The sequence below is a fragment of the Diorhabda sublineata genome, chromosome X (genome assembly GCF_026230105.1).
Source record: "Diorhabda sublineata isolate icDioSubl1.1 chromosome X, icDioSubl1.1, whole genome shotgun sequence".
Lineage (NCBI taxonomy): Eukaryota > Metazoa > Arthropoda > Insecta > Coleoptera > Chrysomelidae > Diorhabda > Diorhabda sublineata.
In genome coordinates, this window is record NC_079485.1 from 30499203 (window position 1) to 30516824 (window position 17622).

The 17622-nt window shown below is 31.9% G+C and overlaps 2 protein-coding genes across 2 annotated transcripts in view; one reads left to right on the forward strand and one right to left on the reverse strand.

Moving 5' to 3' along the window:
- LOC130451169 (mid1-interacting protein 1-like) overlaps positions 1-7018 on the forward strand; it is a 30398-nt gene extending 23380 nt beyond the window's left edge. The window contains exon 2 of the mRNA XM_056790001.1: positions 3220-7018. Within this exon, the coding sequence (XP_056645979.1) occupies positions 3220-3838 (619 nt within the window). The 3' untranslated portion in view covers positions 3839-7018. The remainder of the gene's footprint in view (positions 1-3219) is intronic.
- Positions 7019-9988: 2970 nt separating this feature from the next.
- Positions 9989-15619, reverse strand: LOC130450774 (guanine nucleotide-binding protein G(i) subunit alpha). Its single transcript, XM_056789397.1, has 5 exons — positions 15396-15619; positions 15158-15342; positions 13644-13930; positions 13364-13458; positions 9989-13144 (listed from the first exon to the last, which is right to left on the reverse strand). The coding sequence occupies exons 1-5, from the start codon at positions 15514-15516 to the stop codon at positions 12762-12764; spliced, it is 1071 nt and encodes a 356-aa protein (XP_056645375.1). The 5' UTR covers positions 15517-15619; the 3' UTR covers positions 9989-12761.
- Positions 15620-17622: the final 2003 nt, after the last annotated feature.

Here is a 17622-nt window from a genome sequence, read left to right on the forward strand (position 1 = left end):
TTTCTCCACTGCCGCTCTCTCTCAAAAAGGCCAGCTCCTCCCAATCTAATTTTTACTGTAGAAGTACTCAAAGGCAGATTTATTGATCTGAGCTGCTATCTTGGGCTCGAGACTCTTCGATCAAGTTTACTGATGAATTCACTACGTTTATCTTCAGCAGTTGTGGTTTTTTTAGGTCGCCCTCAACGTTTTCTATCGACAAAGCTCCTGGTGGATGCATATTTTTTCACATTATAGCCGGGGTATTTTTGATGGTACGGCTATTTTTGAAGTTACTATTTTTAGTTTTTAAAACAACGTTTCGACCTTCCCTTGACAATATAAAAGAGAAATTTGTTAAAGTGTATTATTTTGAAATTTGATAATTGGATGTGGTGTGGGCAAAAATTGTATTATCAAAATTTCCCCAGAGATATTTAATAGCAAATCTGCGTCTTGTGACATCCACCTTGACATTATTTCAACAAATGCTTCGTAGTTTCAATATTAAATATCTTTGGGCAAAAGTATTTTTAGTTTCTTTTAATTCAGTATTCCGGAAATTGTCGACAGTTCAATGGCTTATTCAGAAATGAGTTTCATTGATTTTTAACCAAGTCGAAGCCCGAAGAATGTACAAATTAAGCAAACATTTTTTGAGTCTACAATCGACAAATATGTGACAACTTTTTTATTTTATTTATTTTTTTTTTCTACTAAATAACTATATATAATTAACGAATTGAAAGTTTCGCATGGTATTTGTAAAAAATACTTGGTACTACCAGACATAATTGGTGATATAATCTAAAAATACAGGTACTTATCAGTAAGAAACGTTATCTTTTATACTGTTTATACATTATACAATTACATTAAGTTATTTAATCGTTCGTTGAATCATAAATAAATTTTATTTTATTTATACTTAAGAGAATAATTAGTTTATTATCACCACCTTGCCTGACCTACGAAATTGGAATTTCGACCTGATAGGAATTCCTAAAATTTCAAGCATTCGCCACTTGAGATATCTCTATCTTAGTTAAAGAGAATCCGAGCTTCCAAGTTATGTAATGAGCACTAAATTGAGAATTTACAAAACAGAACTTAACCAGTCATTACATATGGAGCAGAAACTATGTGCCTGATAAGGAAAGACGAATTTGGCGAGAAATATCTTAAGGAACATAGTTAGACCTATCAAGACAGGCGAAGAAAGCCTAAGAAGATTAATGAATCACGAGGTAAACGTGGGTGATATAGTGATAACGATCTAAAGACTTAAATGATTACAACGTATACGAAGAAGAGATCCGAAAGCTCTAATACGTAAGAAAACAAAGTAAAAGACGACCAGTAGGTTGACATGATGCGCATTGGGAACTAGTGTTGCAGATATTGCACCGGCAGGCGTAAGGAACTGGTCGTGAAGTATAGGAAGAAGTGGAATATAGTTTCCATTAGGGTTAACACATTTCTAATGCATTTCACAACCATTAATTCAACACGTATTATCCGAAGAAAGTAGTTTACCACCACACAAGTTCCGTTAATCTCCGAGGGTCAATCTGGAGGATATGGCGGATGCAAAATCTGTCTAAACTATTGCGATTGTTTCTATGGCGCACCAGTGATTGGATGCGTTATCCTTTACGTATAACTCCCTCCGGAATTTTTTATGTAAGACAAATACAAACTACTTGGAAAACAGTGGATGGGAAGTTTTACCTCACCCGATTTATTATAGCCCAGACCTTGCCCCTTCTGACTACCATTTCTTCCGGTCGATGCAGAACGCCCTCACTGGAATACGGTTCACATCAGAGCAAAATATCAAAAATTGGTTTGATTCATACTTGGCTGCCAATCCGGCGCAGTTCTTTTGGGACGGGATCCACAAATTACCAGAAAGATGGGAAAAGTTAATAGCTTCAGATGGACAATACTTTGAATAATACTATTATACATGTTTTTCTTAAATAAACGTTCGAATTTAAAAAAAAACGCACGAATTAAGTTATAGACCACAATATTAAAAAAAATTTGTAAAATTGACAATCACACTGTCCAGAATATGACGCAAGGCGTTAAGCAAAAAATTAGTAGAATACTAGCAGCAGATATGGAATAACTGAGAAAAATAGACAATGGACTGGATAAGAAATGAGAAAAGCTCAAACAGGAACCAGTAGGAAAGAAAATGTTTGAAACTCGTATGACCTCAAAGAGTGCACCTAAAAAAATAAAAGTAAAGTGACAGAACCAAAAAAAGAAAAGAAGGAAAACACAGAAAAACTTGAGTACAGGATGTAATAAGAAAGGAAAAACAATACAAATAATGAATTAAGTAAAAATGGACTGAAAGGAGAGTGAAAGTTAAAATGCACCCATGCTTATAGGGAATTTTTACATCAGTATCGGTCCATATAGTCATTATTTTACATTTTGTTCAATTTATTTAATATCTACAGAAAATATTTTTTCATTGCTTAATAATCTATATTAAGATTATATTACAAAAATAAATGAAATAGATGAATAATGACCTTGTCAAATACTTTTATACGAATGAAGTTACACAACGAGATTTCCAAACAACATGGGTTAAAATTTAGGAAAGGTGAATAAATACGTGCTGGCAATAAAACAGTTCATATTTAGAATGTCTGAATAGTATACAGAATACCATACTAAGTTTATTCATCTATAAATTATATTACAAACCGACTAATATTTGAATTATATATAATTAAAAAAAGTATACAATCGATTAAAAAAAACTCGCCGATGTTAAATACAGTATGTCCCGAAATGTGTGTGTCTATAGTAAAAACTCCCATTACTTTTTATCGAGGTGGATTTAACAGATTAGTTTTTTAACTTTAACTCACTGCATAAGTGTTTTTGAAATTAAATTCCAACTAATATTGAAAAACATCATAATAGAGAAGCTATAATGGATTAATTTTTAAAACGCGATCATTGCTGAATTGAATATAAGCCTATTTTAGAATACATAAATTCGGCAACATTGCAAATATTAAATCTTGTATCGTCATATTATAAAAAAAAGAAATGTCCATCATTGAAGTTAATTGCTGAGTGGGGATTCACACACCTTATTTTTTGGAAATTGTTTGTAAATTAAATGTAGTTATAAAATTATTCCGTCATACTTGGTCATCGACCTGATGATTCGAAGTTTTATTGTGCTGATTTTATTATTTTTTGTTTCAGAAACTGCCTTCGCCGTATAGCCCGGCACGATGATACCGAATTTTCCAACCAAAGCGTACTAAACGTAATGGAGAAATTCGTTAAAACCGTCAATAAGATGGATGAAACCATACTAGTGCCTTGTCGGCTAATGGATCTGAAAGTTGGAGATGAACAAGATCCAGCCGGACAGAATCCAAAGACAAAATCCTCTCATTCAGTACATCAACTTCTCAGCTCAACTGATTTATTTGAAATTTATAATATGCTGAATGGTGTGAAAGAGTCTCTTCTATGGGGAGGACAAAGCGAAGTCCCAGAACCCGTAAAACCTTCAGGAAATGCTCCGGCAACTTCAGTAACTACTCCAATAGTCAAGGGCCACATTCGTAGACCCTCTTCTGTTAGTGTGACTTCCACGAACTCATCATCAACTCTCAGTGACACAGATTCAGAATCTGGAAGCAACGAAATCGATTCAGGAATCGACGAAACTTCTCTAGAAGAAGGAAAAGTCGAACGAATTGCTCAGGATTTCAAACGACACCTTCATGGCCTCACAAGTTCCTTGCGACACATGACCGAAGCTGCACAGTACCTAACTTGGCGTTACCAATATGATATTGGAGGTCCAGTTTAACACGCTTTTTGTTTTAGGTCAATGGACTGATATTTTATATTAGGTATAGTTAATTTTTGGATACAGGGCGACTCATAGATATTTTGCGGGTGTTCAAGCCATATTTGACACAAATTTCAACCACGCTTACTCGATATTTTGTATACAAAGTGTAGCAAATCATCCAATCCTTAATTTTTCTTTCGAAGTATTGTCATTATTATACTGGCATACTTATTAGGACCACTCGAAAATGCTAATAGTTATTTTAGTACAAAACAGGGACTCTCAAACTGTTTTAGACAAAAAAAACTTTTCCCAAAATAAACTGATATCTCAGTTCAATACCAATTTGAAAAAAACATTTTCGGTTAGGTATGATGATGGAATTTTTCTGAGTACTGTGTTCCAATGCTGTAACCAGAATTGACCACCTGCTTGACCTCTTTGTCTTTGTTAATTTATTGACCATTCAATTTTAATCTAATGCGTCCAAATGAGTGACATTATGATGAAATAACCTCTTGTCATTTTGACAAATTTGTTTAACTATAACTATTTTTATAAAAATTAATTTTACCTAAAATGGCCGATATTACTTGTTGTTTTAAAAAAATTAAGATCCCCATCTTCAGATGCAAATTAATATACTTTTGGTGTATAATCTCACACACTCGTAGAGGACATGGGCCGGGTCGTCCTTTTGCCCACATGTTTAACATGTGTCATCCTCGGTCTTATGGATTCTTTTAGTAAAGGTGCCGAACGAACCATGTCCCGTCAGAACCTGCGTGATGTAGTAAGAAGTGGTTCTATGTTTGCACATGACCCAGCTTCTTATATCTCTTATCAAGGTTTTAGTCCACTGGGCCTTCGTCTCCAGACTATCCCACCTCTCCTGCCACTTTTTGTATGTTTTTTCTCTTGCCATTCGTCTATTATCGGCTAACCTGCCTCCTATTTTATATAGAAAGCATCTCTCGGCTATCATGAGATCAATTTGTGGGAATCCTGCTATAACCTGGACTGCCTCGGCCGATACGGTCCTATAGGCATCGGCGACCATCAATAAGCCTTTTCTTTGCGCAGCCATTAATAATCTATAATTCCAACCTAGAGTCAAATATTGTTGAAAATCTTTCTCAGTAATAACCAGCAATCTTCAGTTTGCGAAAGCAACCTAGTAAAGACTTCTTGGACATCTTCGTGTTCTTTACATAGCTCTGTAATTAATCGAGAGTTGCTTCGACTCTTGTAGACAATATTGTAAAGACTAAGACTGAGATACTGCTACTAAATACTGTCTTTGAATCGTACAGTGATTACCAGAACTTCAGGCATTCAACCATAGATGGTGCTACAACTGGAACTTACTATCTTTATAAACATCAATCTTCAATGTGCAAAAGCAACTGAGTAAAGGCTTCTTCGGGTTTTTACATAGCTAAGTAACAATCCGAGAGTTGCTTCGAATATTGGTACTGATATATAGCTATTAAATACTGTCTTTGAATCGTACAGTGATTACCAGAACTTCAGGCATTCAACTAAAGATGGTGCATCATCTGCTAAAATTGCTAAAATTGGAACTCTGTTTTGTCTACGCTTATCGATTTTTATAAATACAATGATACTGACATATTAGTCATTATTATAACAATGTGACACAACTTGTAACTTGAAAGTTCCAAATATGGACTTATGGGGTCGATTTTTAAACCTTATCAACCCCCAAAATGCGCTTTAGTCTATGTCTAGCTCAGGAAAACTAATTTCGATTTGGGGGCCCTGATTTAGAATATTTTGTTAAACTTGTGGCTTACTTTACTAGTAACAGATCATGAAAATATGGCGGCAGTACTTCTTTAAGTATGCCAGATATAATTTTTAATATTTTTGGAAACTTCGAAAACAAAAATAACCTCAATTCTTCTTTCATTATTACTAGTATACTTAGTATACCAGTATTTTACAATAACTTTTAGTTATTTATACTGTCAAATATAAGGTGTGAAACTCGTCAAACTAAATTATGATACTGCATAAACAATGTCACTTTAGCCGAATGTTGTAGTCTTGAATAATTATGGGAGTATTTACAGCCCAGTAGTGAAAATTCTGTTTATTCTCTCTTGGTAGAAATGTGCCTGGACGAGACTGACTTCCGATCCGTGCATTCTTCTCATACTACGGTCTGAAACCCACTCCTATTAAAAAGTCTAGAAAGTGGGATGACTTCAATTTACAGAGATTCTCTATTTCATACTCTTCCAGGTGTAGTGCTCTGGAGTTCCTTAGTGTTTCACACTTCAAGTGAATGTGGAAAGAGGTTTCGTCCTCTGTGCAACAAAATCTGCATTATCTGCTAGGTCTAGCGTCTTCAGGTGCCCATTGAGGCTACTTAGGTTGATACATTCAGCAGATCTACTCTGGTTATAGTTTCCCAGAAGAGTCTTTGTTTGTCTCAGCCCCTATAGGTTGTCTCAATAATTGGTCCTATCTATCTTCTTTTCCATTGTACTGTAGCTGATACGATAGAAGGGTTCGGGCTTGTCCCCGCTTTAGCAAACTTATCGTCTTTTTTATTCCTCTTCGCTCTGTTCTAACCGTACTCCAAACCCAGGACGGAATCGTATTTTTGTTGAAAACTGAAAGCCTGTTGTGAAGGGATCATAGATTTTCATAATACGTCACGTTGTCCAAACCATGATAGATACGCGGGACTGCATATTCTTACCACACCCCAAATGGTAATCTAAATCTACAAACGTTGTGAATAATTATAATTGAAAGCTTATATAGCTTAACAGTATTACCCTTTTTAATTGAACTATTTGGGCGATTCAACAGCGATCGATTTATTTATAGCACAAGTAAAAAAAAACGTCAAAATCGACGTGTATAATTATATAATATGTAGTTTTGTTTTAGGTGCTACTACACTAGTTTTGTTAGTTTGAATATATGTCTTTTTATAATTTATAAACTATATTTTTTATTAAACCAATTTGTGTCAAATATGTGAATTTAAAAAAGTGTTGTGACACTCTGTATAATGTGGAAAAGTGATAATATTTATATACTAAATTTATCTATTTTTGCTCATAAATTTATGAATCTATTTATTTTTAAAATATTTAGTATTATTGTTTATTTTACCTCTGTATTGTTTTAATTTATAATAAATATTATTGAGGTTTACATTAATTTTTGATTTCATACTATGCGACCTAAACCCCTCAAATACCTTAAAATTGATAAACCCTCTACAACGGAAACTTTAGGACAACAAATCCACCAATGTGCCCAGAACTCATTCATACTGTATCCAAAAGTGTTATATCTCTCAGTAGTCTGTTCGCAAAACAAACCCTGCAGAGTTGGATGGAAAAACCTGGTATGAAACGAGCTAAAACACAGATGGGCCAGACAACTGCTCCACTTAAATAGTCACGAAATTCATCTGGTGATTGACCCTTTAATCATGCAAGGTTAGCTAAGACGCCATCTAGACATTATATACATCACAGGCGACCTGGAATGCTACTGGTGCAGGTGGAGAAGGAAATTACTGCAAACCACGTCATCGGTGAGAGGCCAGTAAGAGGTTTTAACACTTGGCAAGCCTTACAATTTGCCTGCGTTTTCGATAATGAATCAGACAACATGAGCAAATGTACTTTCACTAAACGTACCAAACTGATGATCATTTTTAACGAACAGGTGTCTCACGTTTATTATTCATTCAGTTTAACTGACTAGTAAGAACCCCGCTTTAGTAACGCTACAAGGTTCAAGGCGAGATGTCTGATTGGCTTGAGGTTTGTTCTTGAGAGCTAGACTGGAACTGGACCGGTGCAAGCCAGTTCATGAGTGTATAGAATTAAATCGATCAGATACACAGAACGATATAGTCCAGAGAGCAATGGAGCATTTGTTGATTGTTGTATTTGATGTGATTCAGGCCTTGTAGTATTTATATAATGGCAAACGAATTGGTACTGACTGAACTGACTCTAGACCCATTGCAGTGAACTAGTTCTCTTGCTCTGCTGCTAAGAACAGCGACAGCAACGCTGGTTCTGCTACAAAGAATGCTTTGTGTACACTTCCTAAACTAGATCTACCAGTGCAGCTACCAAGAACAAACCCTTGAATAACATCATCCTGTGGTAATTATTTTTATAAGTTATTTAATTTACCATTTGTTAAATTAACAACTACACTAGAAAAGTGAGGTTATGTATTTTAGTTTAATTAAAAACAAAAATATTTATAATAAATTTATTAAGTATCATACAAAATATATAATTTATACACTTAACAGCTACAGTTGTAAAATTGTGATTCATTATTGAAAAATAAAAAAAAATTAATACAAAGAAATTAAATAGGTACAATAAAATAACAGTGTATGCGTTTCGGTATGATTTATCTTAAAACATTTAACATTCAACATATATATGGAATCAAACACACAATAGTTATTTAATGAACAAATACATAAGCAAGATATCATTCATTCAGATATTAGTGGTTGCAATAATTGATAACCCTTTGAATCCACCCCTTATTTTAAGGAAAATGAGACCAGAAACATTTTGTAATACTACTTGACATATTTGAATTAATGATATCTTCAAATTTACCACTTTATAGAAAAAAATATAGTGATATTTAAACCTAATTATTAACATTTTGAAATGAATAAAAAATCAGAAATAAATAGAAGAACGCCATAAGACAAAAAAAATTTTTGTTCCTTGTATATCCACCTCGGTCGCGTTGCACAATCCTTAATCCTAATCCACGGGGTTTTCATATGCAATGATTAATTTTTGACGAGTCGATGTTGCCAAATTTCAATTTTTGTAATTAATTGTAATTTTCTTATTACTACTTAGACCTTTTTATGTCTTCGTGATGATTTATCTCGATCTTAGGTCTTTTTTCACATAAAATCATTGACAATTTTTTGTTAAAAAATCATAACGAAAAAGAAAATTATAGATCAATTTCTATTTTTTATTATATATTTTCTATTTTTAACTTTTGTTAATCCAAAGTGCGTATAAGAATTAAATTTCCTTTTCACGATTACAGTGTTGCAATTTCAAGATGACTGTCATTGTTCTCTGTAATGATGTCTTCATAAATTTATTCAACTCTGATAATACATAAATAAGGCGATAAATTAGTTATATTCTTTTTTTAGTGTAACCCAAATCTATATTCCCTTTGATTCATTCTATTTATCTACGAGGGTTGCTTTGTTAATTCATCACAATCAAACAGTATGTGGCGTCATAAGTTGTGACACACTGTTTACACCAATACACGCGTCAGACAGTGTAATCGTGTGTGTTGGTGTAAACAGTGTGTTCAATATGATTCAGAAATTCCAATAAAGTTGTGGCACCACTGTATTAGTAAAAATTTGTTAGTGGTAATTTAGGAATTGGCGTAAACGTTTAAAAGAAGCAAGTTTTAGCAAAAATGGAAATTACACGTAAATCATTGAATCGATTCGTGCAATTTTTGGTAATGAAGGACCATCAGAGAACAGTTGTATAAATGGAAGATCCGTTAAAATCGATTGTCATCCCGAGACATCCCTTAAAATATTGCAGTCTGTAATACAATCGATTTTGCATCGAATTAATGTTTCATTGTCCATATTTACTCTATTTATTGCCTAGTGACTTCCCACAGTCAAACAAAAGATGCGCTGTTGAATATTTTCAAAACCATTTTCCTATAACAGCTTCAGAGTTGAAAAAAATGTTTCCAGAAGTGTATACAGAAATATATAGACCTCAACAGCGAATATTAGGTTTTTTTTCCATTTTGTTTCACTTTTTGTAAAAATTTGAAATACAACTCTCGTATTTAATCAATTTTTTCTTTAGTTTACCTTAAAAATTCCAAAATTTGAATATTTCGTGATTTAACAGGAAGAGGAAAATAGTAGAATACAGTTTAAATCAAGTGGATCAAGATCACGGAGGAGCTAGTAAAGGTGGAACAAGTGGAAAACAAGCAATTCTTCTACAAAGTGGTATAACAGTTACAACATTTAATCATTTCTTATATATATATATATATATATATATATATATATATATATATATATATATATATATATATATATATATAGAGTTACAACCTTGCCACAATATAATTTCTACTACAGTTTTGTGTATGAATGTCATTAAAAAGTTGAATAAACGCAGACTTCAGTGGATATATATTATAGTAGATACATTCAAAATTTATCTACGAGATCATGAGTCCTCACTGCAGCCTTTAGTCGGCCGCCCACGATGCAACTATTATGAAACAAAAGTTGCAAACCAGTTGATCTTGCAATGGTTTGGCAACTGATTACGAGTCGTATCCGTGTGCGCTCAAAAGTTTTATTTTGATTGCCAAACTATTGCAAGATCAACTGGTTTGCAACCTTTCTTTCAAAACAGTTGCGTCGTGGGCGGACGGCCTTTCAGTTTTGGGCTATTTAAAATATGCAGTCTTCTTCTTCGAGCTTAGTACTATTCAGTTTCATTATGTCTTTACAATTTCTAGTCCAATGAATGTTTTAATACATATAAACTATTAGTAGATAAATAAATTGTGTTGGTTGTTACTCTATTTAGCGAACATTGTCAACCAGAAGGCACATTTGAATGTAAATAATTAAAAAATGTTCAACATGGCAACTCGGAAAAATTTAAATTCTACTAAGTAATCTCTTTACATTATAATACAATAAATTTTCGAGTCAAATTTTGGAATACTGCTATGTGGCAGATATCGTTATATGAAAAGTCTTTTTAGGAATGATTGTTATTACTAAATAAGTCATATGGCTCCAATTAATAAAAAAAAACTAAGTATCTACTAAAAAACAGAGAGCAGCGCGTGTACTTCAGTCAAATTATTGTCAAAAAAATAATTTGTATATTATCAAAATAATTAGATCAATATGGATCCCACTGAAAAATTATACCAAATGTAGATTCAAAAAATCGACTGAAATAAAAGAAACGAACGTAAGTTTCGAAGTAATCGCGTCATATTTAGTCATAAATACGAGAAATGAAATGAACAAAAAAATGCTATATACCTAAAATATTGATAGATATAAAAATAAAAATTCGAAAACTTTCAAAAATACATGGTTACAAGACAAAACATTAAAAAATCAACTCAGAAGTCCCCACTTCAAAACCAGTATACTATGTCACTGATAACATTTGAAAATCAATCTCTCCAAGAAAATGGTTTCTCAAAATCTTTTTATAATACTGACAAGTCAAAAGTTGAAAATTGGTTGAGTTTAAAATGTTTCAAATGAAATTGATAACAAACACGAATTACTAAAAAAAAGAAGAATAACCTAACCAACAGAATAATGTATCTAACCTCTACAACAATTTCATATGTTTATTATAGAAAACCCACCAAAATGGCGCTAGTTGTACATACATTGTTGTAGACGAATTAAAGTTTGATATTTTATAACAATTAATAACAAACTCGAATATAAGCGTAGTTCGAAATAATTCTTTTCCAGAATTCTTCAAGTCTTTTTGAGTGACAAAGAATCGGGGTTCTTGTTTTCTTCATAAAAGTAATTCATATATTCAACTGTCTACAGGAAATGTTACCTACACAGGTTTACCTGCGCAGGTCAACCATTGATAGCGTTTAAGGGGACGTACCAGCACAGGTAGACCCCTCAGGTGAAACGTAACGTGTGTGGCAACCATTAATTTTGATGTAGAAATAATTTTTAAAAAATGAAATATACATATGACTATAATATGTAAACACCAGTATGCAATGGTATAAAATATAAAATAAATTATAAAATATTTTGACGAGATGTCAAAATTTTAGGCGAGAAAAAGATTAATATATATGAAATACCAATGAAAAAATGATTTTAGTTTCGATTAATGACCCTCCAAAAAAAGTTTGTTTCAGTCGGGCTTTTACTGAATTGTTTTCCTACTGAAAATCAGTCTTGAAACTCAACATGAAGCGAATTTAACTGAAGTACAAATGTTTGGCTAGTTAAGTCTTCAGTTTTACAAAAAAAGCAATATAAAAAAATAAAATAAGTAATAGACCACCACTATAAGGGGACCCCATACACAACAGTGTATTTTTAACCAACTAATCAAACTAAACACTGTTTACTACCACTAAACCAACCCTCAACACTGTTTGGTTCTTCAAGCCAGTTAATAACCTATGAAAAACTAGAAGAATCAGATAGTGTTATTGTTAGGGTAGTGGTTAGTAGTGGACAGCATGTTCAGAATGTAGTTTGAACAAAAAGAAAGGTTCAGTTAGTCAAATCATTTATAATTAACCCAAAATAAATATTTGCTGTCATGATGATCAAAATTAAACTTGATCTGTATGTAATATAAAATGGCGTTAAATTAACTTAAAAAAATATACATAAATTATAATTGAGTCCCTGAAAATATAGGATCATTTAAAATCAAGATGATAAGTACAAAACTATTGGATCTTACAATTAACTGAAACTTATTTAAGTAATTTTAATATGTATGGGTTCCTTTACAATGATAAATAATATTCACTTCCTGTTTAGCTTTAGGTGCAGATCAACATCGACAGGGTAAACAAAAATTCATATTAACAATTTTTCATTTTGTCTAACAGCTGCCAGATTCAAGTAAATTGCATTAGTTTACAATTGACAAACATTTTAGATCACCCTGTATACTTAATTATTAGGTACAACCTCATTTTTATTTACATACCTTCATGGCTTCGATGTTTTACTAATTGACAAGTATCTTCCACTATATAGAAGAATATTGCACAGTATACAGGGTGAAGCCAATAAACAATAAACGTAGTAATAAATAAATGTTTCCTGTATCAAAAACACCCTGTGTAAGTCAATCTACATGAGAAGGCCACAATCTTTGAGATTATTCTTTATGATTACATCAGTGACAGCATCAAAAACAAATTGTATATTATTAGTATCCGTAGCACAAGTGAAATGTGTGTAGATTTCTTTCTGGTCCTTCAGTTTGTTGAGATTTTCAAATTTCATCCTTATATAGGCCGAAGCATCTTCATATGTATTCGATCCTGTGTATTCAGGGAAGCAAATAGTGAGAGGACTACGTACTATTTTTTCTTCAAATAGGTCCTTCTTATTAAGGAACAAAATTATAGAAGTGGTTACAAACCACTTACTATTGCAGATAGAATCAAATAACTTCATAGATTCCACCATTCTGTTCATTTCTTCATCTTCGGCGAGTACCAGGTCATAACCTAACACAATAAATGTTATAAAATATAAAGTCTCTTTTCTTAGAACTAGAATTTATTTTTGTCATAAATATGTAGAATTTTAGACATTATAACAAATTTTAACATGATTCTTTTACATGTATTTGCTCCAAAAAGGCAAATTCTAATTTGGATACAAAAAAATTTTATTAAAGCCAAAGATTTATTGGTGCCATATCTAAAACTTTTGAAATAACTCACCAGATAATGCTACACAAAAAATGATAGCGGTAACTCCTTCGAAGCAATGAATCCATTTCTTTCTTTCTGAACGTTGTCCACCAACATCAAACATTCTAAAATCAAATTCTTTAAATAATACTTGCCTTATTATTTTTAGAGTAAAATTAATATAAAATAAACTAAAATAGATGCGAAAACAGTAAAGTATTGTAATGCTAAAATATTATCAATTTTCACAAAGCACATTGATCAGGATAGTTTTTTAAAATATAGTCATACAATGATCAATTTAACTTACTTGAAATGTAGATTTTTGAAAGAAAAGTTGGTCTCCACAATCCCTGTAGTCTTTACTCTGGTCCTCAATACATCTTGTTGTGATGGAATATAATTAGGATGGGAAATTCTGTCTAAGGCATTGAGATAATAAGCTGCAGAGTCGTTTAATTGATATTCTCTGGATCTAGCAAAGCACGATTGTACACCAGAATCTTGCCATAGCTTTTTCATCATTATTACCAAATCAGGGGTGAGCTCACCTTCTTCTGCAGAACTTGCATAAGTGAAAAACTGTCTTGCAATTTCCTACATGAAATAAATGATATAAATCTGTAAGATAATTAGCATGGGAATTATGCTTTTGAACAGAATTCAGGAGTAATCATTCAATCAGTACTGATTCTCCAATTTGATAAGAAAATAGCTCAAAATGATTTCCCAAATACACTCAGCAATATCAAACTGAGAAAAAATTAGGAAAATATTCATTACTTCTTCACTATGAACTTCTATAATCTCAAACAACTTTTGGAAATCAATTGAAAATTGAAATATTAATTATTTTTATAAGAACCCAACAAAAAACTGTCACAAAACAGTTCATAAAGGCTCTAACTGTTTCTGAGCACAGAATTTACAATTTTCAAATGATTTGAAATATATCAAGCTAGAATAATTGCAATACTGTCATTCAGTTGCTGATAACAGTAGAAAGTTTTAGATAAGAATGGTAATGAAAATATACACTCACAATAATATGTGTGAATACTACTTTCTCTAAAATTTGAAATAGAATAAATAAATGAATACAATTTAGTATGTGTTACAAACATACTTATATTTTTTTAATTTTTCATTCTGTAATTATAACTTTAAATCATATGGATTTGGAATATTAGTATTAAAAGTGAAGGATATTCAGAATATTGGGAAAGTTAGTCTATTCATTTTCAGCTTATGACTATGTACTAAAATAATTATTTAGAAACTGTTCTCAAACAGTTAGAAAATTAGATGCAACATTTTCAAAACTGTCAGATGAACTGATCGATATTCATTTGGAAAACCCTTTCAGTACTGAACTGAATTGAGTTGAAATTTATTGTTAAACTATTACATCATTGCTAGAAATCAAAAAATTGGGAGCATGAAGCTGGAAAAACCTAAGGTGCCCTCATATATATAAGTAACTGGAAGAATTACTCAAAGTTATTTTTAAACAAAATAAATATGTAAAGTATATTTATTATAACAAACAAAGGCAAGATTTGTGACCAGTACTATAATACTATATTTCATCATAAAATTATCATATTTCTTTGAAAAGCATGAATCAGTGAAATATAAAATTCATAACACAATTTTCCAGCTGAATCCTGTTTTAATTATCAGGCATACAGATTTTATGAATCACTAATTCAAAATATTAGATATGATAAAGATACCAGGAACATGTTGACATTACTGATAAGCCTTATATTTATGTAATCTGATGTATGTGCCTGGAATTTATAATAATTTTTAAATACTTACGGTTTTACTGGAATCTGCAAAATCTATTCTCAACTGTCCCATGGCTCTTATTATGGCCATTAAACTTTGTATAGTGTTGCTATAAACAACTGGCCTGTACTGTTCACATTCTTCTTGTGTATATCCTAGTTCATGAATAATTTTCATTTGTTTAACTATTGTGCTCTTCCCGGATTCACCAGCACCTAAAAAAACAATTTAATTAATTTTAAACACATCGGAGAGCTCATTCTCTTACCAAGAAGCAATAGTTTGACTTCGCTAGCAGCCTTTTCTCCAGCTGCTCGCAGATCCCTGTCTATTTTTCTAGACCTAGCAAGGGCTGCCTTTTCTCCAGTTGTACTAACCGCACAACCCATGTTTTTTCTTCAATTTTTTCAATTATCACACACTTGTTGCTATACCTTAAGATAAAACGACTCCACCCGCTTAGTAAAAACAATTCTCTTGTCGGTTAAAAAGTTACTAAGTCACCAACTTCATGACAACATTACGATCCGAAAGTCCCTAACACAACATAGGCGTTTTCATCAATGTATTGTTTTTGGAAGCTAAAGCATGTGAAGGTACTTTAATTTCATTTGTCATTGTAACGCAAGTGACATCTATGAGCTATCTGACATATCTAGAATTGACCTATTTTATATCATAATTTTGGTAAATCAATTTGACGAAGAATAATTGACTATCGTTTATATATAATGCTGAAAGAATCATATAGTTCAAAAAAGGCTGATATAAGTATTTATTCCATTTATTTTCCAATTAGCTATCGTATTGCCATCTTTTGATGAGTAAATGAAGTACTAAATTGCAGGCTACTGCAACTTTGTGATATAATTTAGATTCGTCCATTTTCACTCCATTTATAATCGAAAACATTTAGATATTGATAAAAATTGATACGAGGTCTGGCTATTAAATAAAGAGACTGATTTTAAAAACTCTTTTAAATTATGCACATAACTTGAGGATCCTCCAAGATCAACGTAGTTTGCCAGAAGGAAGTTACGCCTTTTGTTTCGTTGTTGGTTGCGGAAACTAAGTAAGTGCTTCACAGAAAGTATTTCATTACAGTAGTTGCATTTTGGTCAAGGATCCTTGCTGATGAGATAGCCCTGAGTTGCCTAGGCGTAGTCGAATTAGCAGTACTTGGTCTTGATGGTTTTTAGGTAACTAAACCTTTTCACTTCGTTTAATTTAATTATCGTACTTTTTCACTGGTTTTCCCACGCACTATTTTATTTGGAATTTTATATTCGCCCTCATTAATTATGTAAAGTTTCCATTATGTCTTTTTCTACGGTTTTCTCTACCATAAGTTCCTATATGGGATGGTATCCAAACTAGATAATGTTGTACCTTTAATTAAGTAAATTAAGTTCTGATCTGATTTTAGAAATAATTGGATGGTCAGGGTAGGTGATTTGTATGGATTTTAGGGTACCGAGTAAATCCGAAAGAAGTATTAAGGCTTGATATAGTGCATACAGTTCTGATGAATAAATAGAGCTTGAACAGTGTCGAGGTTGTTGTCACTACAGTTATAGAACAAAGACTGCAATTTGTTCCTTGACGATTTTCGTAAAACAAATAATAATTTGAAGTTTAATATGCAATTAATTGACAATTAAATTTTTTGTTATACATTTAGAGACGAATGTATTTTTAAAAATTCAGTTGTCTAAGTTCGATATTGCACCTACTTTTTATAGTATTTGAAATGACAATGTTGTGTATTATTGGTTTACGATATATTAAATTATCGGACCCTCACTGCGTCACTACTAATTACGACTTGTACGTTCGCTGATTGGACGTAATTCGATTAGTGGCTTTGCTGCGGCAATGTAAACAAGGGTCAGGATCACTCAATCTTATGATTTAAATCTTTTTTATCGAATTTCATTTCATACCCATTGTTTTCGAGTGCTAGGCTGTTTTGTCGCGTTTATATCGGCTCGATGGCTTTATATTTCTAATGCGATTATACGATTTTAATTAATTTAGAACCCTGCATTGCTTTTTCTAGTTTAAATCGCATCCAGTCGATAAATGTGCTAAATGGGGTTTCTCTATATGTAATTTCTACATCTTTAGTCATTAATCTTCATGTTTTTTTCTATTTAATATTAAATACTATGTATATCTAATAAGATATGAAAATAAAGTAAAAGTACACATATTTATTTTATCGGTTTATTTCAAATACGAACTTATGACTATTTCTTACAATTCTAAACGTTTTTATTCTAATAAAAATAAAAAATGTATGCACAAAAACATAAATAACGAATTTATACATATCACTGACAATTAAAAAAATATTCCAAAACTAACAAAGATGCGGGATACAAATATGTATGTAAAACACGAAAAAAAGGTTGCTAACAAATATTTATAATTTTAATAAACTGAACTGAATGAATTTATGTATTCTCTAAGAAATCCTCTCATATCATTTG